Source organism: Branchiostoma floridae, unplaced genomic scaffold (genome assembly GCF_000003815.2).
Source record: "Branchiostoma floridae strain S238N-H82 unplaced genomic scaffold, Bfl_VNyyK Sc7u5tJ_1572, whole genome shotgun sequence".
NCBI classification, from domain to species: domain Eukaryota; kingdom Metazoa; phylum Chordata; class Leptocardii; order Amphioxiformes; family Branchiostomatidae; genus Branchiostoma; species Branchiostoma floridae.
Window position 1 is genome coordinate 31,509 of NW_023365767.1, and position 26,681 is coordinate 58,189.

General features: G+C 40.9%; 1 protein-coding gene across 1 annotated transcript; it reads right to left on the minus strand.

Annotated features, from left to right (window-relative positions):
• LOC118408331 (nucleolar pre-ribosomal-associated protein 1-like) lies at positions 1 to 26,605 on the minus strand. The gene is made up of 24 exons (XM_035809018.1): positions 26,546 to 26,605; positions 25,802 to 25,975; positions 23,139 to 23,250; positions 21,944 to 22,143; positions 21,032 to 21,130; positions 20,323 to 20,487; positions 19,442 to 19,723; positions 17,423 to 18,709; positions 16,549 to 16,748; positions 15,673 to 15,803; positions 14,661 to 14,868; positions 13,551 to 13,770; positions 13,145 to 13,224; positions 12,484 to 12,674; positions 12,138 to 12,248; positions 11,453 to 11,516; positions 9,794 to 9,962; positions 8,978 to 9,059; positions 8,313 to 8,473; positions 7,649 to 7,760; positions 6,801 to 6,907; positions 2,019 to 2,162; positions 1,008 to 1,117; positions 1 to 633 (listed from the first exon to the last, which is right to left on the minus strand). Exons 1-24 carry the CDS (start codon positions 26,603 to 26,605, stop codon positions 426 to 428), a joined length of 4,677 nt encoding a protein of 1,558 aa, XP_035664911.1. The 3' UTR covers positions 1 to 425.
• Between the last annotated feature and the right edge of the window lie 76 nt (positions 26,606 to 26,681).

Below are 26,681 nucleotides of genomic sequence, written 5' to 3' on the forward strand. Positions count from 1 at the left end.
TAACATAGGAGTTGACCTTTATTTGAAATTTTATGTACAGGTTTGCGGTAGATGTAACTTCTACAGTCTTAAGACAGTACAAGTAGTACAATTAACTACAATATAGTCAGCCTCTCAGAGATGGAGCTGCACACCAGCAGAACTTCCTGGGCCAGTTCAGATGGGACTTTTGTTTGTGTTTGAGCCAAGGTTTGAATCTCTGAAAGGACCTCCTTGTTCAAACTGACTTTTCTCACTGTACCGAGTAGGGTAGACCATAGGCAGTACAACTTTCCCACATTTCTTGTTAGAATGCTGCAATGGCCTCCTAGCCATATTTTCCACCCATTCCACTAATATATAGTCACCAGGCCTACAGTTGGTGTTTCGAAATCGCATATTCAGACAGTACAAGTACATGTATAGTACAATTATATACAATCTAGTCAGTCCAGGCTCTCAGAGATGGAGCTGCAGACCAACAGAATCTCCTTCGCCAGTTCAGACGGGACGGTTGTCTGCGTTTGAGCCGTGGTTTGTATCTCAGAGAGGACCTCCTTGTCAGAACTGACGTTTCTTGCTGTCCCAAGTAAAGTGGCCCACAGGCAGTGGAGCAGCTGGATGACCTGACTCAGGAGGCCGGCATCTCCTTTTCTGTTGAGGAAGTGGAGTAAAGTTTGTTATCATGAAAGTTTGAAGATCTGGAAAAAAACAAACATATCAGATACAATAAGCTGAGACTTTCTTGGGGTCACTTATATTTGTATAGATAGTAAATACATGTAGCTAATGTAACAGTTAAATCTTAACGATAAGTTCTGCTGCAGTACCAAGGTCTCACACTAGGGGGACCTTGTCCTACATTTTCCCAATCCCTATCAACATATCAAATTCAGCATCCATCCAGAAGTTCTAAATTTACCCTATATGCTGACCACAACTACCCAGAAAAACAAACAGACACACAAGCAGACAGACACACCAAAACAATACTTCCATTTTTCATGGAGTTACATGCTATACCATACCTCCTGATAACGAGTGCATGAAGCCAGGACAGGAGCCCGTGCTGCTGACACAGCGACTCGGCAGCCTCCTGGATACAACAGGCCTTCTGCAGTAGGGACATCACCAGGGCCTGGGGACATGGGAACACGTTTATCTTACAGAAAAGCTAATACTTTTCTGGTCATGACTTAAAAGGCAAACAATATAGTTGTAACAACATGTTCAAGTCATTCTTTTGATAATTACAATTTCCTATGGCTGTATCCTAACTTCTTGTCCAAATTATAAGAATTACTGGCACAACAGTTACTCTTTCTGAACTGGCATGCTTCATCATGCTGTGGCTCATTGGCTATGAAATACAGAAATTCAAAGCATTCACTATGCATATGATACAGCAACTCCATAACTTACAAAGGAACTCGACCTGTTTTTTACACACCAACCTTACAATGCTTCAACACTTGATCTTGAGACTGAATGAATGAACTATTTCATTTGATAACACACTTAGAAATCCATCATTGTATAACAGGCCCCTAGGGCAGATGTTCCATACATAATAAAACCACCTAAAAGTGTGTAATAGGAAAATTGTTCCTAAATTCCTATAACTGCAATACCAACATTGAAAAGACAGTTTCACACAAGTATACACAAGTAACGGGTTCCGCACTGGTGTTCCAGTGCTGAATCAATGGGTCGAATCGGCCTCAGCACTGGTTTTCCAGCGCTGAAGAAACGTCAGCCTTGTTTCAGTGCTGAACCCAATGCCAGCACTGGATTTCCAGTGCTGAAAAAATCCAGTGCTGAACTTCTCCGAGCACTGGTTTTCCAGTGCTGAAACCGCCGTCAGCACCGGAACCGAGTGCTGATATACAAAAGTATAAAAGGACTTCCAGTGCTGACGACCACTTCAGCACTGGTGTTCCAGTGCTGACAGAGGAGACTGTTACTTTTGTTTCACACAGGATTCGCTGTTCACAATGCATTCAGGAGTAGGCATCTCACAGGGAGGGAAAGCCCCTTACCTTGGAGTGTTCATCACTTAGAGGAGACTCATAGAAGGTCAGCCCTATGCTGAAGACTGCCTTGCTCTGGTACAGGAGGAAGTCCTGTTTGTCTCTCAGTCCGTCTACCAGCAGGGTCAGGATCCAGGAACGTTCTGTCTTGTACTGGAAAGAAAACAAAAAATGTAGGACTATCTATCTTAAATAAACTGAATAACACATCTAAATAACATCTAAATAATAATGCTACAGTCCAATTTGGAAAAAGAGACTGTTTTCTGCACTTTTGGGTGTGACTTCTTAAAGTGGCTCAGGTGGACACCATGCTGCTACCGGGCTATTTTGGGGCGCAGCTGGGCCCATGGATTTTTTGAAACTCAGAGTTAGAATCAACCCAGGACCTGGAACCTACTCTGTGGCTACAAAGCCAGACCAAGGTTACACCACCTACATCCCCTGGTGGAAATGGGACTATAGCATAACATGCGCCATTGGCAAGTAGGGTTTAGGATCCAGGAACGCTCTGTCTTGTACTGGGCACAAAACACAAAACAACTTGTCACATTTAATACTTCACTTTTAAACTGAACAAAACAAGACCATCTAAGAACACAGGTATGTAAGCGTGTCAGTCAGCACGCTATAACGTCGCTATGACGTGCACAGGGGACACGCAGTGACGGCAGTCATGAGGTGCAGTATAGGGCACCAAGAACGGCTGTCTTTTATTGCATCCAGACAATGTAAAGTGTAGAGAACTGACTTGAAAATACCTTATAATCGCCTTTTATTTATTTTTTTAAATGAAGAATGACAAAGCCTGGGAAAAAATGATCGAGTTTGCGAAGTTCGTGGGTCGGGTGGGCGCCGCGGATTGGAAAGAGTTTGACGAATCCATTCTGCAAATAAAAAAAAGGAACGAACACCAGAATTTATAACTTTTACCTTTCCCCTAATTTTTAGATGTTATGCCAAGCGTTTTGCACCGATTGGTTGCTGATAGATCTGTGTAAAATCGTATCCGCCGCGCAGTGCACGGCACGGAAGAACCGCCATGACTGATACGAACTGGTTTGAAGGAAAGCTAGCCACTTATTCTACACACACATCTAGCATGGGTTGGTGTGCGTTTCATTTGTCCATACGATTTCAGGTTGTTTTGCCGAGAACCAGAGGTTGCATAAAAGTATTTTGGTACTGAAAACTGTTTGTAAATAATAGATGTTTCGTAATATAACGTCAACACACACAGTGACACTTGCCAGTCCGACCGTCAGCATGTGCCAGCAGGCACGCCAGGACGCCGTTATGGCGTGTTGAGCCGCGCAAAAGGACGGACATACACACGCCAACCGTTTGGAGCCTAAGTATGCAGCGTTTGCACATCAATATGGCATTAGATTTTAAGTTTTCCTTTTGGGATTATTCTCCGTTTTTCGTGTGTGCAGATCTCTTTTTTGGTATGCTAATTTCACTAAGCCGCTGACCCGGTTGTCTCCCGTTATTGCGTGTTGAGTCGCACGCCCAAACGGGTTACACTAAATGCAATTTTGTTATCATGTCAAGACGATGGTAAAATTTTTTTTTCACTCTGTACACTCTCTTGTTGAAATAATTGAGTCAATGTTTTCCTAGTCATACTCTTCAGTTTATAAAATAGCGTGTTGAGCAGCATGCTAAATTGCTAGAGTTCCCGACGGGCGGGCTGTTTCGGAAACAAAAAAAACAATCAATAGATATGCACAATGTGTGCCCTTGAACACTTGAATAATTTAGCATGTTTAGCGTATTTTGTTGTCTTTAATGTCATACTTTTCGTACCCCAAAACTTCCTAGCCGGGCCTCGGATTGGAAATGGGTCCGTTATTATCACCGACCACGCACACAACAATTTCGGAGTATGAGCCAGAGCAAGGAGGTTTTGGCTTTTACGTTTTGGCTTTTGGAGTTTACGCTAGCTTCGAGTCTTCCTTTCACAAGCCAGATGCATACAGACAAGTCATAAACTACACATCTTCTATACTTGATTCTTTATTATGAACTGGTTTACTTGATAACAAAACCTCGTGACTCAAATTTCAATATTTTTTTCTTTCTTTAGCAGATATTTAACGCCCGAGGCGCTGGCGGGCCACGCCGCATGTCGGCCCGTCGGGTGCACCAGGAGCGCCCGCTTGCTAGTTTCCTGTAATGATAATCTCAAGAATGGCTGACTGTTCGTTCAAATCAATGTTATGAACCGATGTCAGGAAACTAGGCTAGGAAACTTCGTAAAAATTATTCTAATCTACTTGGTCTTTGTATGAATATCTTGCTTTCTGGTTTACATTTAAAGCTTACCACTTCCTTGCACCGACACGTACACACACAAAAACGTAGCTTGATTCTGGTCTAACCAAGGACGGAGGGAGTCGTTTCGTTACATCAAGGACGTTATATGAGAGTTTTCTTCAATTCTTGGGGGCTTGTTGGCCCTAGAGCCAAGAAGTTTGCTATTGTAGGCTCTGAAAACATTTTGTAGAAGTTTCCCTGACAAATCTTTTTCCTATCATTATTCATGTCCAATAAATTGGACAATAATTCGCGCCAATAAATTGACAATAAAACGAGATCCAATATCCCTTCAAAGTGTATATTTCAGGCTGATACCCCTTCTTACCACTTTTCTTACAAAACACTGTCCATGTACCAGTTTAAAGGGAGAAAATATAATGTTTGTGGCATTTCCTACAAGGCGCACAAATATTTTCTTCTACCGACAACTGATGCTAGACCGTCATGCATTGCGTGACAGGCGGTAGCGCTGTCAAAATTGATTGATTTTGTCGTCGGCGCGGTACATATGATACTAGATCAAAGCACCGACACCCAGTACAACTTGGATGTAGCGAACTTCTATATATTGGGGATTCCCACGATCTAGGGGACGTTCTAATAGTACATTTTGTAATAGCAGGGGGAGAATCACATAAAGAAATATGAAACAAACTTTTTCAAAAGATAAGTAATTTGGCCAGCTTTCTTTGAATATGTAGCAACATTTCACAACCGTATGAAATATTTCAATTGGCATTTTGTTTACTTCAATAAACTTAACCAGAATAATCCCCTATGATAATAGACCTTTCCAATTTTACCGGGTACGCTCAGTTCTATTCAAGTTATAATTTACCACATGTATTTCTAGATAAGTTGATATTCCTTAGTTTAGCCATCGCTAGCTGTGTAGCTACATCGGTAGCTAGGAATTTGGGTATCATCCGCTGGCTGGTAGTCAAGGGCGCAACTCTGCATGAAGACCTACCTGTTCCTGACGGCGCTCTTGGGTTGGAACTGGGTCGGAAAGTCGCCATCGGACGTTCCTGGTCATCGGGCAGTCGACCGAAACACAATCAACGGACAGACATTTCCCGTTTCTGATCGCCAAAACCCGCTAAAAAAGTGCCGTATATTGAAAGTCGATGTACTTTATAACCCGTTTCCTTGTGCAGGTTAACACACGGCAACGACAGTGTAACGAAACAAAAGTAAAAAAAAATCTAAGGATGTGAAATTTTCTTAATTGCGAAAATTGCGTGTAGTCTTTGTACAATTAAACATTATTTTAAGATATAAGTCATTTTTTACCTCCGTGGCTCGAGTATCCCCATGAAATCGGACCGTCACAGCGTTTCACTGGGCACCCTCCGACGCCGTCGTGGCGTTCAGGGGGACGCATTATGACGATGAAACACAGCGCTGATAAAAGATTCGGCTTTTCCAACATAACTTCCCAAATTCATAACATAAATTGTCGGTGAGATATAGAGACTACGCACTATATACTTTATTTTGTTCATACTTCATACACTTGCGCATCCAGGCAATTTACGCCGTATCGTTGCAATCTGTAACACAATAAGTGGCTTGCTTCTGTCCAAAGCAGCTGATTTTCAAACCAAAATGGCGGGCCTCCCGTGAATCCGACGCACCGGGCAGGTTATACAGCTCTTATTAGCAAATTTAGACAAGAAAAGACACGGAACTTAACACTAGGACATTACAAAGAAAGTATAGATTACGTCATGTAGGTGTTCTTTCCTTTATTTTGCCGAAGGAATCGCTGATCGATCTCCGCCGCCCATCCTGTGTCACGGGTGACCGACGTTACGAACTTGTCAAAACATCGATGTTTTCCGAAGCTCTGCCATTCATAAATATTATAATATAATAAAATATGACTGTAAAACTATTTTAGTGCAAAGTTACTATCTGTTCCCGCCTTATCATAATAGGAATACAGTACTAATGACAGCCGTTCTTGGTGCCCTATACTGCACCTCATGACTGCCGTCACTGCGTGTCCCCTGTGCACGTCATAGCGACGTTATAGCGTGTCAGTCAGCACGCTTACATACCTCCAGAACAAGCAGGGTAAGGATTTAGGAACGTTCAATCTTGTACTGGGCACAAAACACAATTCACACAACCAATGTTAACATTAGAAAATATTGGATCATAGCATTGTATTTTGAACTGAACTTTTGTTACAGTCAAAGCTGCTTGGATTCTTCAAGGTTGGATAAAAAAATTTCTTCAAACTTTAAGATTTTATACAATCACGTAGGTGTTTCCATGACACATGGTTAATAAGAAACCAAAAAAAAGTTACATTCTGAGAAATCTGCTTTCATAACTGTACCTTGGTAATACATGTATATTATGTTATAAAATAGACCAACAGCAAAAGCCACATAAACGTTTGACATTGTTGGTCTAACCTGGTTACTTAAGGTTTTGTTTATGTCATTGTGTTTCACTCACCTCCATACTTGTGCTGAAGAACAGGATGTGGAATTCTGGGATAGCCTTGAGGTCAAGGTCGGGTCGCACCAGTAGGTAGCGGCACACAAGTGGGTACATGTGCTCATCTGGAAAGTCACAAATGGGTAGAGTTTCCTGTTACATTCTTGTTATTTTTCAAAGCTGATAATAGGAAATTACATTAAATCATTCAACAAATTATGAACAGCCAAATTTTCTTGTTTATGACCAAAGAAATTTAATGTTGGTGTTCTTCTTTAGAAAAAATACACACAATAACACTGTGTTACATTTCTTTTCACTCTTCTTTACAAATTGCAGTCTACATGTATGATATGAAATCCTACTTCACCTTTATCCATGGGGTAACCTATATCCGTTGTGATTTCAGAATCTATAAATGGAGTATTACATTGTATGGGATACCAGATGGCAGTTGCAAATTGCCATATTTTCAAATATTGCACTGTAAGAGGCTAACCACTACGTCGGACAATTTGACATGGTTAGTTTGGCGGCACTTGAACCCCACTTGTACACTGCCGTTTGTCCCTTAATATCCCGTTTTTAGAAACAACATAATATAAGTTACCCACAGATATGAAACTGGCATTAGCTACAGAAGCTGTTACTGTAAATGCATCTTGATTGATTGATTGATCTAACTTTGCGGGGATTTAATTTCTCGGTAGCGGGAAAAAGGACTGTTCGCAGTGGTTTTAAGTTCGTGGTAGCACCATGCACTGTAGTCTCTTACTGCCATGGATAATAAAACATAAAACCACTGCGAACATTTCTGTATTTACTGTATCCAAAAGATCATATTGGTCTGGCCTAAAACGTCCCACCTGGTTGCAGCAGCAGCTGGACAGTCCTGGCAAGGAACAGCGTGACGATGTTGGGCACCTGCAGGTTCGGCCGGTGGATCCCGTTCTGCAGACACTGCAGCAGGTACAGCAGCTGGGAAATATAGGGAATATTAGAAACACTGCAGGAAGTAGCTGTGAACAGAGTACAAAGCATGTTAGTAACATTGCAGAAGCTACCTTAACTGTGAGCAGAGGACAGGGCATGTTAGTAATAGCAAGTACAGCAACTGCAAAAAGAGGCCTGTGTGTTAGAAACACTACAGCAGGTACAACAGCTGGGAACAGAGGACAGGCCATTTTATAAGCAGAGAGTAAACAGCAGAGAGTAAATGCTAAGTAGCTCTGACAAGAGGACAGTGAGTTTGATCCCCAGCCGAGTCAGACCAAAGACTTACAAAAAATGGTACATGCTACTTTCTCTTATTAGCACTCAGCATTTGGGAATAAGTATACTGCTAGCTACATGACAAATGTAGTTGAACAAACAGACCACTACTGGAGGACTAGCCTCCTACGGTATAGTGATGACACAGAGCTGTGGGGCCCAGGCTAGGGCTACTGAAACGGAGATGGGCACCCACCATTTGCTGTAGGACTTAACTACATGTAACTAACTTCAAGATAACAGCAACCCAGTTGGTACCTGTCTCTTCTCTGCAAACCTGGCTCCCTCCAGGTGTTGGTAGAAGAGCGACAGAACGTGGTACGAAGCCGCCCGCATGTCTGCATCGTTACTCGCCAAGCCGGCGAGCATGAAACCCAGGCAGTGACTCTCCACAAACTTCCTGCAGTCCACAACACACTCTGGGGGCAGGGATGGCAAAAAATTATCAAATAATGTATCAAATGGATAGATATTCACAATTCAATCTCCACACCTGGATAAAATTAGAACTAGATTTACTTCCGGACAATTTGAGTGACATCCATCACTCTTCTTCAGCTTCACTAGAATGAACTGGCAGAAACCATTCCTTTAGGGACAATCTGGTGTCATTCGGCTCATTTTTCAATCATTATGGACAATTTAAGACAGGTTTTGACATTTCTAGAAAGTTGTATGATGACATATCTATGACTTTGCAGTAGCTTTCAGGAAAGGCTACAAGCAACTTTTTAGTAAGTAGCAACTTGCTACCTTACAAGGAAGGCAACCAGGTCATGCGCACTGTTAAAGCTTAATGTTCATTCATTGTAAGAATAGGATTTCTTTTTCAATGCGAAAACTGATGCAGGTATCCTTATCCATAAATTATAGAAGGTAAGCTTTGTGTGGACTTTGATAGTTGATCACAAACTTTTACCTACCTGGTGTGAGGACACTGGCAAAGAGTGGTAAGAAGAAGCAGGGGTCGTACATTTCACCTTCTGTCTGGGGCACCTCACACACCTGTGTGGCAGGAATGGGAAAATTTTGTCTAGTCTGTGTACTACCAAAAGCTCCTTGGTACTACTGTACTTACTGTGTATGCAAAAGTGGTCAATATACAATGTACATTGTAGCTAAGAAACTTGTCCTATCATGGTCATCCTAAGGGAACACTAAAAGCTGCAGTTAGTCCTTATGCATTACTCTGCACTAGATTGTGTTACATGGAGTGTTGTAAATTAAATCTACACAGAACAGCAGGGGCTCTACACATGCATATAAGCACAGACATTAAAAATGGTAGTTGGAAAGTTTACAATGTAAAAATGCTTTTATTTCCCACACTTTACATTGTCTTCCTTCAGTCATATAAAACACATGATAAATACGGAAAATATTTCAACACTTAAAACTTTTGAAAGGTTGTTGAAAGATTTTAAAATTTCAGGGTCAAATCTAAAACTGGTACCTGTAAATACTGTATACATATAGTGTCTGTCTTCTCTGTCATGACCAGTGGAAGACTAGCTCTCCAGTACAGTAGAAGCATTCTAGTTGCCAGTGAATTTCATGCAATTATCCGGCTGGTGCAATAATGTGAAGTTATCCAGCTGGATCGCACCGGTTTGGGATTTGGGGATTTCTTGCAGTTAACAGAAGTGTGCGTTAACCCATTGTGCAATTAACTGGCTTCTACCGCATAAGCTAAACTACATGTAGTTTGTCAAATAAAAAATATCACTTTCACTTTTTACCTGAGGCTTAAGACTCCTTGAGACAGGGAAGTTCAGCACCGACCGGTTCATCTTCTCCTTCTCCACCATCTTCAGCACATCCTCCATCCCTGGCTGTTGCCATAGCGATGGACCAGAGTTCTTCCTCATCTGGTAGTGTTCGACGGAAGACACTCCCCACAGCCAGGGCCTGACAAGTCAAGTTTAAAAAAAAAAGTCAAAGTCCTTCCCAAACAAAAGATGGTGCATATGGCAGCATCAATCTCTATTTCAATAGCCCTTGGGCCACACAACTTTGTGCAATCGCTACAGCAGGTAAAGGTGTACCATAATCTTCCCCAAATGCTGCTGAGCAGCATGTACTTTGGTATGACTTGGCCAGGGCTCACAATCATGACCTACTGAATGCAAGTCAAGAAAATCTCAAATTAACTGAAAACATAGTTTTAGATTCTTAAGATGGCACAACCGACAGTCAAAGCAAGTCTTTATGAAATGCAACCCACAGACATATACATAACGGGGGCCGCCCTAAGACGGTTCCCGTCATAAGACGGTACGGATTTTTTGCTGATCTTATTATCCATAAGTACACCGTGTTTGTTGCCACTGACTATGCTGATTACAAAGGTAAATAAACCAAATCCATGCACACAGCTTTAATTTGCATTCCAAGTATACTTAAACATATTTACTTCATGTGTAAAAAAAACAACAGAATTCTAACAGTAATGTTGACAGTGCTGAATCACTGCGGTCACCGGCCTCTGCGTATTGGCGGCTCGTGTCGCTAACTATACGAACTCTTCCAAGCAGTCACACAACTGCCATGATACACATAAATAAAGCTCCAGAAAACACTATGAATATGGGTCTTCAAATGTTTGTTGAGTAGAAAAGCAACCAAAAGGAAGCGACATAAACATTGCCACCATTGTACTCCCAATGGAGTCCCAAGGGAGTGTGGCCGTGAAGGTGGCAGACTAGAGAACGCTCCAAAGATTTATTTGACTGTAACAAATGATTCGTGCTGTCTATGAAAATAAGACTTGATAGAGAGATGTAGATGATATTTTCATATAATCAGACAGAGTTTTGTTGATGTTGGCGGTGTCTTTTTTTCGTAATGGTTTTTTTAGTCGGGCATTCACAATCAGTGCACGTGCATTCAGCCCATTGCGCGTAAAAACATCAGCTGGATTGTTCTAGGTACAGCCTTCCTCATGTGAGACAAGAAGTACATACAGTCACGATTTTACTGTCAAAAGAAAGCTAAAATATCATACTATTAATTTTTTTCTGTGTATTCAAATTTACCACTTACTTCTGAAGAGAGCAAAATGTAAATAAAGCGTACCGAGTTAGGCACACTGTCCAGCGTAGCGCAAAATTGGAAGGTTACATACACGAAATTGTCTCACAGTGTTTGCCGCTTGTAACACGCATCGCGAAAGGTTCATGAACCACATGAATGCATTTCTTATTCAAGTATGTTGTTTAGATCTATGTGTAAAAAATTCAGTCATCAAAATTTGACCACTCTCAGGCAACTAGCGATGGAGCGTCATGAGTTTGAGCGCAAGAAAAAGCGTACCGTGTTGGGGCACCTCCCGTTACATACACATTCACAGACACACACATACAGACACACACACATAGACACACACAGAGTACACTTACATGAACTCCGCTGAGGCAAACCCCTGTCCTTCATACACATGTAGAATACAGAGAAGGGTTTGGTCTGAAGGGAAAAAAATTGGTTTTGGTACTGAAATTTTATGACAGAATAATGACATGATGAAAAACAATTTTTTAGACAAGTGCACATTGAAAATACTGTATTAATACTATGCCACATCAACTTTCATACTGCAAAACCCAAAAGAAATTGCTATTGAGGCCTTCTCAGGATTGTCTTGAACACCTAAATATCTGAAGTGCATATACTGTAATTCCTGATTTTTTCAATGTACTGTACTGTTATGTTCATGGTTTTCACGGTGATGACTGTAACAAGCTGTAATGTGAACTTATCATTACTGACAACAAATAATACATGCAACTTTTTTAATGTTCACCTGCCACCATAGTGAATATTTAGTTGAGAACAAGTTAAATATTTTCATACCGTAAAAGTTGGGTACCGAGAAAACAAAGTGAATTACTGTACCTCAGGATTAGTGAGGCTTCATTGGTACATCCATTTAACGTTAATAACTTTAAATTCATACATGTATATTTACTCATGTGGCTGTATTATGGCATTGGGTGGAACTATGAGAGTATATGTTACATTATATACAGCCATGAAATTGACAAAAGATTGCTTTCATTTGAAAGTAAATTTGACAGTTCAACATACCTGTCCTACTGAGAGTGGCATCGTACGCCCCTAGCAACACAGGGATGTGCTGATTGGTGCAGGCTGTGGTATCCATGGTAACGAGTTGGAACAGCAGCTCTACAAGGTCACCTTCAATAAAACACAAGAATTGTCATAACATCACATTCTCTCAAGGACAGCTTTAACAAACTTAGGACAAAACTTGCAAATAGAGTGCAGTTTGCATAATGTCTCATGCTAACGTTATATATAGTCTATCATACAAGGACAGCAAACTGTGTCAAATAGTGAAAAAGGAAGGGCTTTAAACATCACAAACTTGAAATTTATACAATGACAATAAAGGAAATCAAAATGGCCAAACCTTTTGCTGCAGATTCTGCCTTCCCATCAGGCCGTGCCATGATGATTGACAGGAAGTTGGAATGGCTCCAGATCATCTGGTAGAGAGTCGCTACAGGAAGCAGCATCCACTGTCCAGGGGCATCTGGTACGTACACTGCCTCTGTCAGGAGGCGCAGCGTTCGCAGGAAATGGGGATTTCCCAGGTTGTACCTGAAAAAGCACAATTGTGGATTTTGGACATCCATTTTCAACCTTCTTCATGGTCCTACCCCATAAATATTATTCTAAAAAATTAGTGTCAAATAGTTGTATTAATAACATTAAAAATGGGTCTGATCGAGCATCGGACAATTAAAATGGTGGCTACAATGTTCCAAAGGTTTTGATTTAGATGAACTAGCTAAGGCCAATTCCACAGGCCGGGGCGGGGGGTTGACGGAGAAATGTTCCTTTGCATGGTGGAATGTACCACTATCTGTACGCTTACAAATGGAGGAAAATTCACTTTCCAAGAGAAATGTAATATATGTATATATATAAAATTATATGGATGAAAGTTTAGGAATGCTTTTCTAGAGGAATGTATTGCATTCTTCAGGAATTTCCTGATATGATTGTTTGTTGGGGTGTATACTAGTATTCATCTTTTCAAATTGTGTGTGTCACAGAAATTCACTCACCTCAGTCCTGTCTTCACAAATTCATTCCAGTCTGACTCATAGTCTTCCACATTTGGCAGCGAGTCTTTCCCCACAAAACTCTACAAACATAAGAAAAGGAATTAAAAATGGAAATGTTAACATTAACGGTAGTTCAGCTTTATCCACATGGTAACCTATATCCGTTGTTTTTAAAAACGAGATATTTAGGGATATCTAGTCGTCTGACGTAACAATGGTTTCAAACTGCAATATTTTCATAGCATTCAAGTCTGAAACACTCGGAAAGGTTACCCCTCGGATAAAGGTGAACTAACGTTAATTGTGAGGCAGCAAACTGCAATCCACTATCAGGAATACTTAATTATCATCACAAAGTAATATCTATTGTCACAACACAAGTACAGAAACTTTCGTAATGCTTTACCAGGAGTCGCTGCATAGTTTCGAGCAGGCCGTTTTCCTCCTCTTGAAGACTTAAGATGTCAGCTGCATCTTTCCTCTTCTTCCAAAGGATTGTAAGGTCCTTCCAGAAGCTGACAAGAAGACGACCGCACAATTTGTCATTCTTTTCCTTTTCTTCACCATCATCATCTTCCTTTTCTTTGTCACGAAGATCTTTGATGATATCAACAACAACTTGCCACCTACAAACACAAGACACAGCAACAATAATTAATAAATAAAGCAAGTAATTATAAAATTTAAGGTATGTTTTCGGGGAGACAACTTGCAGAGGTGGTATCACCTGTTTTGTCTCCCCGCCATTCTTTATGGGAAGTACAATAAATAAATAAATAAATAAATACAAGCAAATACATATAATGTTTAGCCTACAAACTACTACTCTCTTTATTCTTACTCAAACACATTAATATACATGGAGACCAGCCTCCCAGCTCTGTCCTGCCACTTGCTACATAATGTAATTGAACACCACAGGGTGTTGGAGACATTGCCAGTTACCATGGCGACAGCCATCTGCTCAAGGTCACTCAACAAAAGCAAGTGAATATAACTAAATATAAATCAGAGAAAATACATATCATCCGGTTTAGGTCAATCCAGGGTTGTAGCCAGCCAGAAATCATTTTCCGTCTCCTCAATTTTGAATGGCTTTTGCACAGCGTTCCTAGGGGGTCCGGGGGCATGCTCCCAAGGAAAATTTTGAAATCTAGACCATTTGAAATGCTATTTCCTGCATTTTTAGCTTTAAATTTTGGTCACAGAGGACGGAATGGGCAAACATTTTTTCCATCCCCAGCTGCAAAATTCCGTCAAAGGACGGAAGGACAACCCTGGGTCAATCTAAGATTCATCATCATCATCATCATTATCGGTCGACGTGCCTTATGGGGTGACATACCGTTTCGTTGGCTAATTACAAGACGGGATGCGCCACGTCTCCCGTCCAATCTAATAAGATTATCAAAACCTGTTGACTCATTCAAAGTGCAAAAATAAACTTACAAATTGATCAACCATTTGAATAAAATTGCTGTTAAATCATATCAAGAAGCTAACAAACTTTTCTTACTTTCTCGAACGTGACAGGTGCGGAGTAGAAAACTCTGGCATCTTGCAGTCCAGATACATCCTGGCATCAGAAGCGTTGCCATTCAGTTTCAGTAACCTAGCAACCAGCTCCATTGCGCCCGGCACATACTTCTTCTTGATATGTAAGATGGGATCCTTATCGTCAAACCGTCCCTCGAGCAGCATTTGGCACACCCGGCCTGGAATCTCTAAAGGTGTTACAGAAAAACAGAAAAATGCTGGGGACTGCAAAACTACACAAAACTTAACGAAAAAGACTATAGATGCATAATATTGACAAAAATCTCACTATTCTGTTATTCCTGTGGACGTTTTACATATGAGCTAATTTTGACCTTAAATTATTGGGCTAAAAATTTTTATTCACATGCTTGCATCAGTTCCCAGCGGATGTCATCCATTTAAATCAAATCAACATGGCCTTACTCAAGCCAACTGGATAGATTGCAGAAATGGTCAGATATGTCATAATCAGGTTGCAACTAATAACTTCCATCAATGTGGTAACAGTACAGAACATTATGCAAACTTGTATATAAAACAAATTGACTAAGACTGATCTTCATCAAAGTTAATATGTTCAAAACACCTCTGCAAGGTACAACACACAGCAACACAGTTACAAGACACGTCATGCCAGCAAGGACACATACAGACTATCAAATCCGAGAACTAATGCCATGATGAAGACTTTCATATACATGTGTATAGATTCATATCTACATGGAATGATATGCCGAACAATGTACAATCTGCCAGTAGGGCAAGATTTAGGCAGGAGTTCCTTAGACATTTGAAAAATGCAACTTGATTAGTCGAACTGTAAATAACTGCAATGAACTGTAAATAAATGTAAGTATTTGTATGATTGTGTTATGTTACATGTGTATGTGTTTTTTTTTTACATATGTCCAGGAAGATTAGCAGTGTACAATTCTTTTAGAATCTTGTATCATAGCTAACCTCTAAACATATCTTTCTTATTTTCTCACCTGTATCATTGGCAAGCTCCGCTTGTCTGAAGTAGGCGTTCAGTGTGGGAACATACACATTCAGCCAATTAGCACTAGTTAACAGGTGCTTCTTTCCCTCTGTACTCAGGAAAAAGTCCCCGAGACGAGCCCTGAAAAGCGGAAAGTATACTTTAAGTTGGATAACAAAGCTCTTTGCACATAACAGAGAGATATTCAATATTTTCAAAGTCCTTATGCTAAATTCCCCAGGGACAATACTGACTGGTTCTACTTCCCACAGCTACCATGTAGGTGGTGCTGCAATCATGCGACAAATGTAGTCACAAATGTGACTATCTGTATTTACATAACCGGCATAACTTTTGGTGTAACACACCAGCTTATGTATCTGTAGCTATATAGCTGGTATAACCACCCTTCGGCGTAACACATCAGCTTCTGTAACTGTATCTACAATGTATATAGCTTATATAAGTGCCCTTTGGCATCACACACCAGCTTCGCACGCACGTGGCGTGGCAGTAGCTAGTTATATTACACTGAATGGCCTGTCACGCCTAACATTTGCACAAAGTTATCTATCGGCAAGTTTTCTTTTAATTAATTTAAAACCATCCAGCAATGATGCTCCTACTGTGCTTGGTGACTTGGCTTATATCCCCCCTTATCACGGTTCATGACTAGAGTTAAGTAGAACCAGCCAGCAGCTGATTCGTTTCTAAAGTTCACCAACATCTCTTCTATATTATTAGTTGTCCTTCAGTAAGCTGTATACGTAGCATCTTCTTGTGGAAGCAAAGACGCTAATTTCAATGTCAATGCCAAATGGTGAGAATGACGGAAACTAGGCCGAAATCTGTACCCCGATTGACTGATGACTTAATAAGTCCTTACCTGTACACTGAACTGTGCTCCACCAGTGAAGCTGTGGCCTCAACAGTCGGCTTTTCGAGACGTACATTTATGGGAAGGCTCTCATATACCTCAGCTGGAAATGCCTGGGTCTCAAGGAGTCTTAGAAATGTTGTCATCAGGTCTTCGTTCCCGGTGAGTAGTAGCAGCTGATAGAGCTTATGGAAGCAGCAACTAGAAACCTGGAGGGAACATATTACTGTTAATATATGCCACTACAGTATTGGCATTAAGCCTGCATGTGAGTTTTCAAAACTTGTAATGTCTATGAGACACTGTCAATGACTTTGGAAAGACGAATAATACTACGAAATTTCAAATCTCTGAAACAATTTTTTCTAATACTTGTCTTCTATAACAATACTTCTAGCCCTACTTGTACAAGTGACAGAAATAAAATTTTAGACAAAAAAAATACTGAAAACAAAGTCTGAGGTCAAAGTTACTACTTTGGTACACACATATAGTGTGACAGAGTATACATTGATTTAGTCAGATTCGGTCAGAATTGCCCTGATGAAGGTGACAGACGGTCACTGAAATGTTGATGGAGTAAAGCTGTGGCTGTGTAAAAACAGAGTCTTTACTCAACCACGTGAGCTTTCAGTTCCTACACAGCAGAAGACTTAACGCTAGTTCGCCTTTATACATCGGGTAACCTTTATCCGTTGTGTTTGAGAGCAGGGTACTACGCAGTGATACCAAGTCGATAAACAGTTCATGGTTTGGAATTGTAATATATTCCCAATTTTGCAGTTTGAAAAACCTCTTTCCATCGACCTGGTATCCCTAAAAGCCATGTTTTTAAAATCAACGGATATAGGTTACCCCGCGGATAAAGGTGAACTAGCTTTACCTGTGCTCCAGTGTCTGCCATCAGCCTCTGTACTCCTGAGACGAGAACTTTGCCAAACAAACTCGGACGACCTGTGAAATGTTTGAGATGTGATGAATCTTTATGTGGAGTAAGAAAGTGAATGGGAAGTTTTGCCAAGTCTTCCACAACCTGCATTACAACCTCAGTATCAGCACAGAACAGTAGACGATTGAACAACTTCAAGGTGAGGATGTACGTGTCTTGTGCCCACAAGTCCTTCTTCTGAGCTGACGCTATTTCTGGTCGTAAGATGGTCACAACCTTCCGGATAAGATGCTGCATACGTTCTTGGGTGGACTTAGAGGGGGAGTGGAGCATCACGCTTGCAATTATCTTACATGTTTCCTCACTCATCGCATCTGAAACTGCATCAGATTCTGTCTTCTTGTCTCCTGTCTTAGGTTTCAAAAACCAGCTGTCTACCGTCGGATGACTCAAGATGGTCTCTTCCAACTCTTCTGACTTGTCTTTCCCTGCATGAACGTCTAAGACTTCTTTATCTTGTGTTTTCCACAGCGCTTCAAGAATCTCTTGAAGAAATATGAAGTAGTCTGTTACGTTGCTGCTGGCAGGACTTGAAGAATCCAACTCTCGCTTCAAGGAAAGCAACAGGCACTTTGCAGCAAACACAAACTCCGAATCTTTCAGCAACTTGATGGAAGCTAAAACAGCATCCTTCACAACCTCCTGATGCAGAAGCTGACGATTGGACGACTGGAATACCAGTGTTGCTATGGAAACGACCTTGCAGGACTGGCTCAAGGTCCACACCAAGGTTTCAGGAAGGCGTCTGGTTCTTGCTAACTTCTCTAAAGTGAGGAAGACGGGAGATTTAGAGCTAAGGTCCAGGAACGAGTCTGTGACACGGTTGAAGCTGCTTATGTCTAGACTCATTCTAGAACAGAGTTCAAGGAACGAGTCTGCTACAAGGTCGAAGCTGCTTGCGTCTAGACTCCTCATCCTCTCAAACACACTTCTGAAGAATTCGACACTCGTGTTCTTGAAAGCAACAAAACGGTCTGTCTCCAGCATTTTCACCAGTTCATCAAAAAGTTCTCCCCGCAGCATTTTCATCAGTTCATCACAAGGCAAAGTTTCAATCCTGGTTATCTCCGTAGAGGACAGGAATTCGGCTACAGTCTGAGCCAGGGTGTTGCAGTCAGCGGTCCACGGTTGAGGTTCAAGCTTCTTTGACATTGTCGACACTTCTCCTTGTATAGCAGCCAGGTGTTGGCGTAGAATGAGGCACAGGGGGAGAGGGTCAATCTGAAGAAAAAAAACAAAAACTGTCTGACTTTTTTGTTAGGCTAGCTTACAGAAATCCTATTTCTGCACTGGTTGGGACAAGATGGGCAGATGCAAAGTTCAAAATACATCTTTCACAAATACACAAAGACGAAACATCTAACATGATTATAGACTAATGGTGAAAATGTACATTTGTATGGGTTTAGCAATAACCGGTTTATCAAAACACATGAGGAATACAAATTTTTTTTATGCTACTCATACATGTATGTCTAAAGTGAGCAAATCTAATTTCTATATACTAGTAACTAGATAGGATATTTTGATCATTAACATAGTTACAATCCACAATAAAGTGCACTTCATCTTCCACCCAAGATTTAAACTTTCAACTTTATCAACATACATGTGAGTGTAGCAAGTCTAGAACTGCTGGGGTGAGGAAACTGTGTATGCTGTTAGCATCCATAGATAGCAACCCAGTAGTATAAAAGTTGACTGAACAACAACAGCTGGGATTCAAACCCCAAACCTTCTGGTTCAGAAGCAACGCACTTAACACAACATCCACCAACCTGCGAGTGGAGCAAGTCTAGAACTGCTGGAGTCAGAAAACCGTGGATGTGGTTAGCCACTGACAGATAGCAACACAGTAGAATAAAAGTCAACACAAGCTGGGATTCAAACCCTCAACCTTCTGGTTCAGAAGCAACACAACACAACACCCAGCTTAACACAACATCCACTAACCTGCGAGTGGAGCAAGTCGAGAATTGCAGGAGTCAGGAAACTGTGGATGCTGTTAGCCACCGACGGCTGTACAACCTTCTGTATCACAGACCTACAATCTTCTAACAATGCAGGAACAAAGGCACTAAAGGGTAGAAGACTTGTAGATGACTGCGGGCCATCTTCAAGAATGTCTTCGTCGTTGATTGTAGAATTTGCATCTGGAATAGGTTCAAGGTCAGATTCTGCTGTGTTGACCTTGTCTGAGGTGAAGGAAGAGGTTTCCACGATCATCTCGGCAACCTGAAATGTCATAAATAAGAAAACTAAGCCACATTTCATAACAGACATGATGATTTATCTTCCATAGAATATCCGAATATTGGATCCGAATCTGAATATTGGATTGGGACGTTGAAATTGCTGTTCTTACTTTTTTTGTTCGAGGACTTCTAGTGAAATTAAAGGTGTGTTTTCTTGGGTGGGTGGTTTATTCCGGTGTATTCTGTATCACCCTTGGTGCCAGCAATCCCAAGGGTCGGATCGGTACCTTGGGTGATACAGAATACACCGTGTTGCATTCTATATTTATCATTAAAAAATTGCAAGGGTGGGAGGGATGGTCTGGAAGGGGGTACTCATTCAATGTTGTGGAGTTTTAGATAATTTGAAGTTAAGATGGGACATTTTACGCTTCCTGAGGGGCAAAAGTACATCCAGACAGGTCACAGTTGAAGACTGTGACCATATGTGACCTAGCAGCATCCCTTCCATGGTAAATCAAAATTTTTTACTTGTCCAAGGGTCTGGTCCCAACATTAAGGGGCGCATGGCCATGTATGCACCACCCTTAGCTTGTTCCCATCTTTATACAAGAAGCCCACATGATTTATCAGCCTTACCTTGTCAGCAAACGGGTAAGGATTCCTGACTCCCTGAGTCAACACCTTATCCAAGAAGGTCAGCACCTCGACCCTCTCCTCAGACGTCTCAAGGAGTCTCAGATGTCTCAGCCACAACTCTGCCTCCGACAAGGTGTGGTCAAACAGTCCTGTGTCACTCAGAACCTGCAAAAATTGTAAAATAAATAACTGTGAGAATTCATTCCACTTCAACCTAAAGAGATTCAACATAATAACATTACAAGGAAAACTTTCTTGCTGTTGGTAGCTATAGACTTGGAAGAACATTTCTTGGTGAAAGAAACCAATATATGTTCCCAGGAAAAAATAAACTTAAAGTAACCTTTCTTTATCTGTTAATGTTATGAAAATGTAAGAAAATGTTTCTTTAAAAACGGAAGAATATAAGAACAATAAAGGAAGAACATAGTTTTGACAATAAGAATATTTTTTTCATATTTTCTTGGACCCAGAATATATTTTCTTTCTGCAAGTCATTAGAGAACGTTTTTTCCACTTAGAATAAACAAGAATGGCATTTTTGGTAGTGCATGAAATTTCTGGAGAGACCTTGAGTTCTTTCTTTGGAGAAGAAAAAGATGACGAAAAAACAAAGCAAAAACGATATGTTTTTGCAGGTGACCATAATAAACACACTTCAATTCAGTTGTCTTAGAATTTCCCATTACTTATCAAGAAGATGTCCCACCTTCACCAGAAGTTCCTTGGTCTCCTTGACGACCTGAATGTCTGATGCATCGGAGAACACCTGCATGAGCTGGTAGCACCCTGTCCTCTGACCCTTCTCCTGTAAATATAATGATGATCTTTATTTTGCATGTTCCTGCCCATGTGGGCTAAATGCAGCAAATCCCATGATGGGATACTAAAGACAAAGTACTATTACATGTAGTATTACAATCGAATAAACAATACATCTGGATCTAACGTTTACATGCCTCTTCCCTTTTCTTAAAACATGTGTATACGAACTCACAGAGTTTTTGTTGTACAACGTTGTCTGTGGTTGTACAAACAGGCTGTCGTTGGTTAACTCATTACATTGTGTATCTACATTGAGAGCACTGATAAAAGAGTTTATACAAGTTGTAACAACATGGTGCATTCCGTATCACCCAAGGTACCAACCTAATTGCAGGTAAGACCAACCAAAGACTGATCTGACCCGTGGGAGGACTAAGACCATGAAAACACATGTTTCAGCATAAAATGCTAGAAGTTGAGAGATTTTGGTGCCCTCAACCAAAAAATTGTAACAATGGCAGTTCCAATTGGAACCTGGGGCTCAACTGTGAGAGTAGGTGCTACCAGATACCCCATTTTTTAAACAATGGATATACAATGTAGGTTTCCCAGTGGATTAAGTTGAACTATAGCATTACAGTTACAGCATTATTGTTACTAGTATCTAATTGTCAATTTTTTTCAAAATTTTGCTGGACTTTCTAAGTGATGACTGTTAAAGTAGATCTCCTGCCACTGTTCAGAACACATGCACAGAGTGAGTCCTTAATTAGGGATGCGGAACGCTTATGCAAGGTCAGTCTGGAAGCAGGGACTCAAACTGAATACACGCTGCTTCTGTTCAGTGACACCCCACCTCCTTGTGCCACTTAATCCTCCCCTTCGGCAACTTCCCCAGTATGTTCATGACATGTAACCACGGTGACGTTATCCCATGTTCCACGACCCACGCCGCCGTGTCGTGCAGCATCTTGCTGAAGTCGTAGTTGGACTGGAGGAAATGGTCGGGCAGAACCTGCTGGTACAGACGCAGCACATGCAGCACTCCATCCACATCTGGGGGGATTCATGAGAAAGAAGAGATTTTATTAAGCCTCAATAGCAGGCTTTTTGGGGCCTTTCTTTGGCTCACACTACACTTTTGCTGGCCATTTCTTTTTGTACTGGGTCGCTGACTGCCAGGGGCCAGTAATCAGCGAGCCGGCAATCAGCGAGCCAAAAAAAAGGCCCCAGAGAGCCTGCTATGTAGGCTAGGTTTGAGTACTGAAAAACCATGTACTTAAAGGCTTAACTTTCCAATCTTATTTAAAGGCAATTCATAGGGTCCTTATCAGTTAGTGACTTTGACATGTTCAACCAGTTTTTCCAGTTAGATGTAATTTTGGTGATGCTGAAGAAGAGTGATGGATGTCACTTGAATGTTCTGGAAGTAAATCTCTTGATTTTTATCAAGTTGCAGAGATAGAATTGCCTTTAAATATTTTGGACAGTCAGAGTTGGACTCAGGAGAGGAAATGATCAGGCAAAACCTGCTGGTACAGACACAGCACATGCAGCACTCCATCCACATTTGGAGTTTGGGATGGGAAAAAAATTTGAGAACTGTTAAAATGTACTATTTCAGCTCAGGAAAGAACAAGAAATAGTCATGCCTTTAATAGCCTCCATAGCAGGCTCTCTGGTCCTTTTTTGTCTTTTTTTTGTTGCTCATTTTTGTCTTTTTTGCTGGCCTTTTCTTTTTGTACTGGGTCGCTTGTACTGCCCAGCAAAAGTGTATCATGTGCCAAAAAAAAAAAACTGAAAAAAAAAGACCCAAAGAGCCTGCTATGGAGGCTATTATGTTTGCAGCTTTGCGAAGGCTGCTTCAGTACATGTAGGTTCCCAACTGGCTGTCTGTAAAACCACCAGTGTTTCCATTACTGTACACAGTATGTGACTATATATATAGTGCTATCACATCCCCCCTCCGTTGCCCCTTGCGGGGTTATTTGGGGGTAAACAAGACAAGACAAGAAGACATTCTATTTTCTCCCTAAATGAATTTATAGTACCTGAGAAGACAGCAGTTTTCCCAGCCTGCGTTTCCTCTGCACTAAGGGTCGCCCTGTCCTGTTTTCTTGCGGCCTGCCATGCACTGATGACAGTATTTACATCAGGCAGCATCTAAACAAACAAACAAACAAACAAGTAAATAAACAAGCAATTAGCAATGTATTTTGTGATTTTTGGGTTTGGCATATATTAAGTCCACCAAACTCCAGAAGGGGGCGTTATTTTCAAATAGATTATGACTATCAATGAATACATACATAAATTAGCAGTTTTGCACAATTCTACTTGTAATGTGATGAATTACACAACTTTACTAAACCACAATGCAGACCATCAGACCCTATCCATGTATTCCCCATGCATGTATGTATAGACACTTTCTTCATGGTTAATACTATCGGTATCAATAAGGGGTGATAAGTACACCAAGAAGGCCAATCGTTCATAAAACATTAAAGAACACATTCAATGAGTTTTTCTTATTGCCCCTAACCTAACTTTTATTGGACGTTATATGTAAGGAACATTGTATTCAGCCATAGGCTGAGATTAGTCAATTCAAATAGTATTTGAGGAGTCAAGCAGAATACTCAATGCTTTTTGATGCAAGAGGGACTAAGGTGTGTGTATTTTTTATATTTCAGCCATACCATATATGGTATGGTGAAATATATTGTATTCGTAATGTTTCTTTCTTTCTTTCTTTCTTTCTTTCTCCTGTCAAATCTTCAAAGCGATTCATCTCCGTCGTTCCGTGTCCGAATGACCTGAAATTTGGCACAAGGGTAGAGTGGGTCAATACCGAGGTGCTGTTTTCTCATTTTTTTCATATCTGCCTCTAAAATGATTTTATTGAAGTTTAAAGGTCATGTTTTGACCAAAACGGTATATTGTGGCCCCCTGTTCCCTTGAATTACAATGGAATGACCTTAAATTTGGTGTAGATAGGCATTAGATAGTTGGTAAAATGATCCAAGTAAAATTTTGGGCATAAACTACTTTAAAATGCTTAATTTCAGCGCTTTTCTGAGGGGAAATTGGTTTTCTTTCGGCTTCCTGCCGTGAACTCCAGTGACCCCAGAGCCCACACGTGCCAGGTGCCAGCGGCCTGGGGAGAGCGAGAGTTAATTACTTTATGGACGCCAGCCAATCAGTGACGAGAAAGGCGAATGCTAGTTAATATTCATAAGCGGGGCCTTGCAATCCCGTATATACACAAACAGATGCATATTAAAGCCTTACAGTGGCCATATGGTACCCTGTGCCCGGTTTGAAATTGTAGTTTGCGAGGATTTGGAGTTCAGACAGGGTCATTTGAGCGGTAGCGGACGGTACGCGTGCATTGAACGTTAGGGTCGATGAATTTACCAACATTCCGCATGGCACTATCAATCATTTTCGGCAGATTTGGACAGGGAAAATTGGACGGCTTGCGTTTAGTTTTGATACGTAAGTTTGACAGTGGCGAGAATGCATGTATTTTTTCCCGAACAAATGTAGCTACTTCTAGTGTTGTTGTTGTTCTTTTTGACGTGAACTTTGTACATTCAAATTGTAAGTAACTTTAAACTGCCAGAGTTTGAGCCCAATAAAACACTCTCAGTACCAGAGTATCACCACTGACCTCCGAAAAGAACCCCCCGAACAAAGTAGAAACACCTATCCTCCAGGTCTCGCACGCTACGAGCAGGAAATTATAACACTCAGACAAGATTACGTCCGATGGCTGATTGCATACAAAGTAAAACAATTTAACAGTGGTATGCAGGGGCATATACTTAACAAAGAATTCGAAGGAAAATGAAATATATAGATAAAGCAAAATCAAATTAACTTGTTGGTCCTGGGATCTTTCAGAAAAGAAATGAAGCGACAGAGTGGTAAAATTTTTGTAAAATTTCGAGACGTCTCCGTTTATGTAATGGCTCATACAAAACAAGAAGAAGATTGAAGTTTTTAGCTTGAAAAAAACAACAACACTCCTACTACACAGTACCTGCACCTGCTTGACAATTATTAAAACGCATGCCCTACTTGCTTAAAAAAAGTTCACTGCAATAATAAATGTACCCACATCACAAGGAGATTATGACGGTACTTAGACCTAGTTATCGAAGTGGAAATTGTTGAATGGCGTCATGTAATTTCATGACGAAAATCTTCTGAATGGAAGATGCGTTTTTTTTCACTGCCGCAATTCTAAAAACCAATCAGTTATGCATAGGCGCTCCTGTGAAAGATTATATTCTTCAATATGGGCCCGGGGCATATTGGGCAAGCTCTGTTTTGACATGGAATCAATTCACAATATTAGTTCTCTTTTGGGGATAACATACATTAAAATATTGCATTTTTGCGCAGGGGTGACTTGGAACAGTCCAATGTTGCGTGGGAATGGGTATGGCTGAAATATGCTGTATTTGCACCCAAGCAAATGTCGGCCTTTCTAGTTGTAAATTGTAATCTTTAAGTGATATGCATTCTGTACTTTATGAAATCAATACATCTGGATAATAGGAGTTCTGGAGTTTAGGACTCCTTCAAACATTTTCCAAGAACTCTATGTGATGCTAGTTCAACTTTATCCATGGGACGAACTATATCCATTGTTTTTAAAGCAAGATATTTAGGGATATCACCTCCACTGACAGTGGTTTCCTACCTTCATCAAGGCTTCCTTGAAAAGCCCCATGAACCTTTCCATGTCGTGGACGGAGTAGACGGCGTGGTTTGTCCACCGCTCCGTGTCCTGACAATGGCTGATGACCTTGAACGCCCTCTGAAGGACACACACCAGTAAGGAACACGTGGTTGCCCTCACTGATGGTTCAGTATGCTGCAAACAAAAGAACAGTATTTGTTTATGCTATGATATCAAGAAATGAATTCCCTCAGTTTTCCGTTTAGCCTGGGTACCATCTTGGTAGTAGTTTTCTCTTATGTTTGCTTCTGCTACCTGTCTGGAGACCTGCACATTCAAAACTTTTGGTAATGACGTTAGTTAGTAAACGAATTAAGAAATGGCCTCGTTCCAACAGGTGTTCCAATACCAAGCAGATGGAGGGTGTTTTGGATGTAGGAACGCCTGTTCAAACAAACTCTTGAACCCTTAAATGCTTGCATGTGTAGGGACCAATCAACGCCCTTGTCCAAAACTTGGACGATTCCAGACGTTAGAGATGTCAAGGTTCCCAGACGGAATAGCAGAGAAGCGACTGTATATGATGTATAATGAATGTCAGAGCGAACTACTATCCGGTTGTTACCCAGGCTACTAGAAGCTGTTTTCTGCTGATCAATTATGGATTACGGTGTTCAGTCCTGAACAAAACATCAGTATACTAAAAATTTTTCTGAACTGTTGCCCCAAAATGAAGAGAAAAAAATTGCATGCAGATATTCTCACCTTGATGCCCTGAGCGATTACTGGTTTGACAGCAGAGGGCACAGCTGTCACCATCACCATGGAGACGACCTCTTCAGCAGGGCGGGGTTCCGGGAGGTCAAAGACAGGTGAGATATCAGGCTGACTTTGGTAGATC

Coding starts and splice junctions, on each gene's coding strand:
- LOC118408331 (XM_035809018.1), bottom strand. CDS start 26,605: ATGGTGATGGTGACAGCTGTGCCCTCTGCTGTCAAACCAGTAATCGCT. Junction 22,144..23,138: donor GAAAACTGCTGTCTTCTCAG/GTACTATAAATT, acceptor GAATCCCCCCAG/ATGTGGATGGAGTGCTGCAT. Junction 13,771..14,660: donor CACCTGTCACGTTCGAGAAA/GTAAGAAAAGTT, acceptor TTGTGTTTGTAG/GTGGCAAGTTGTTGTTGATA.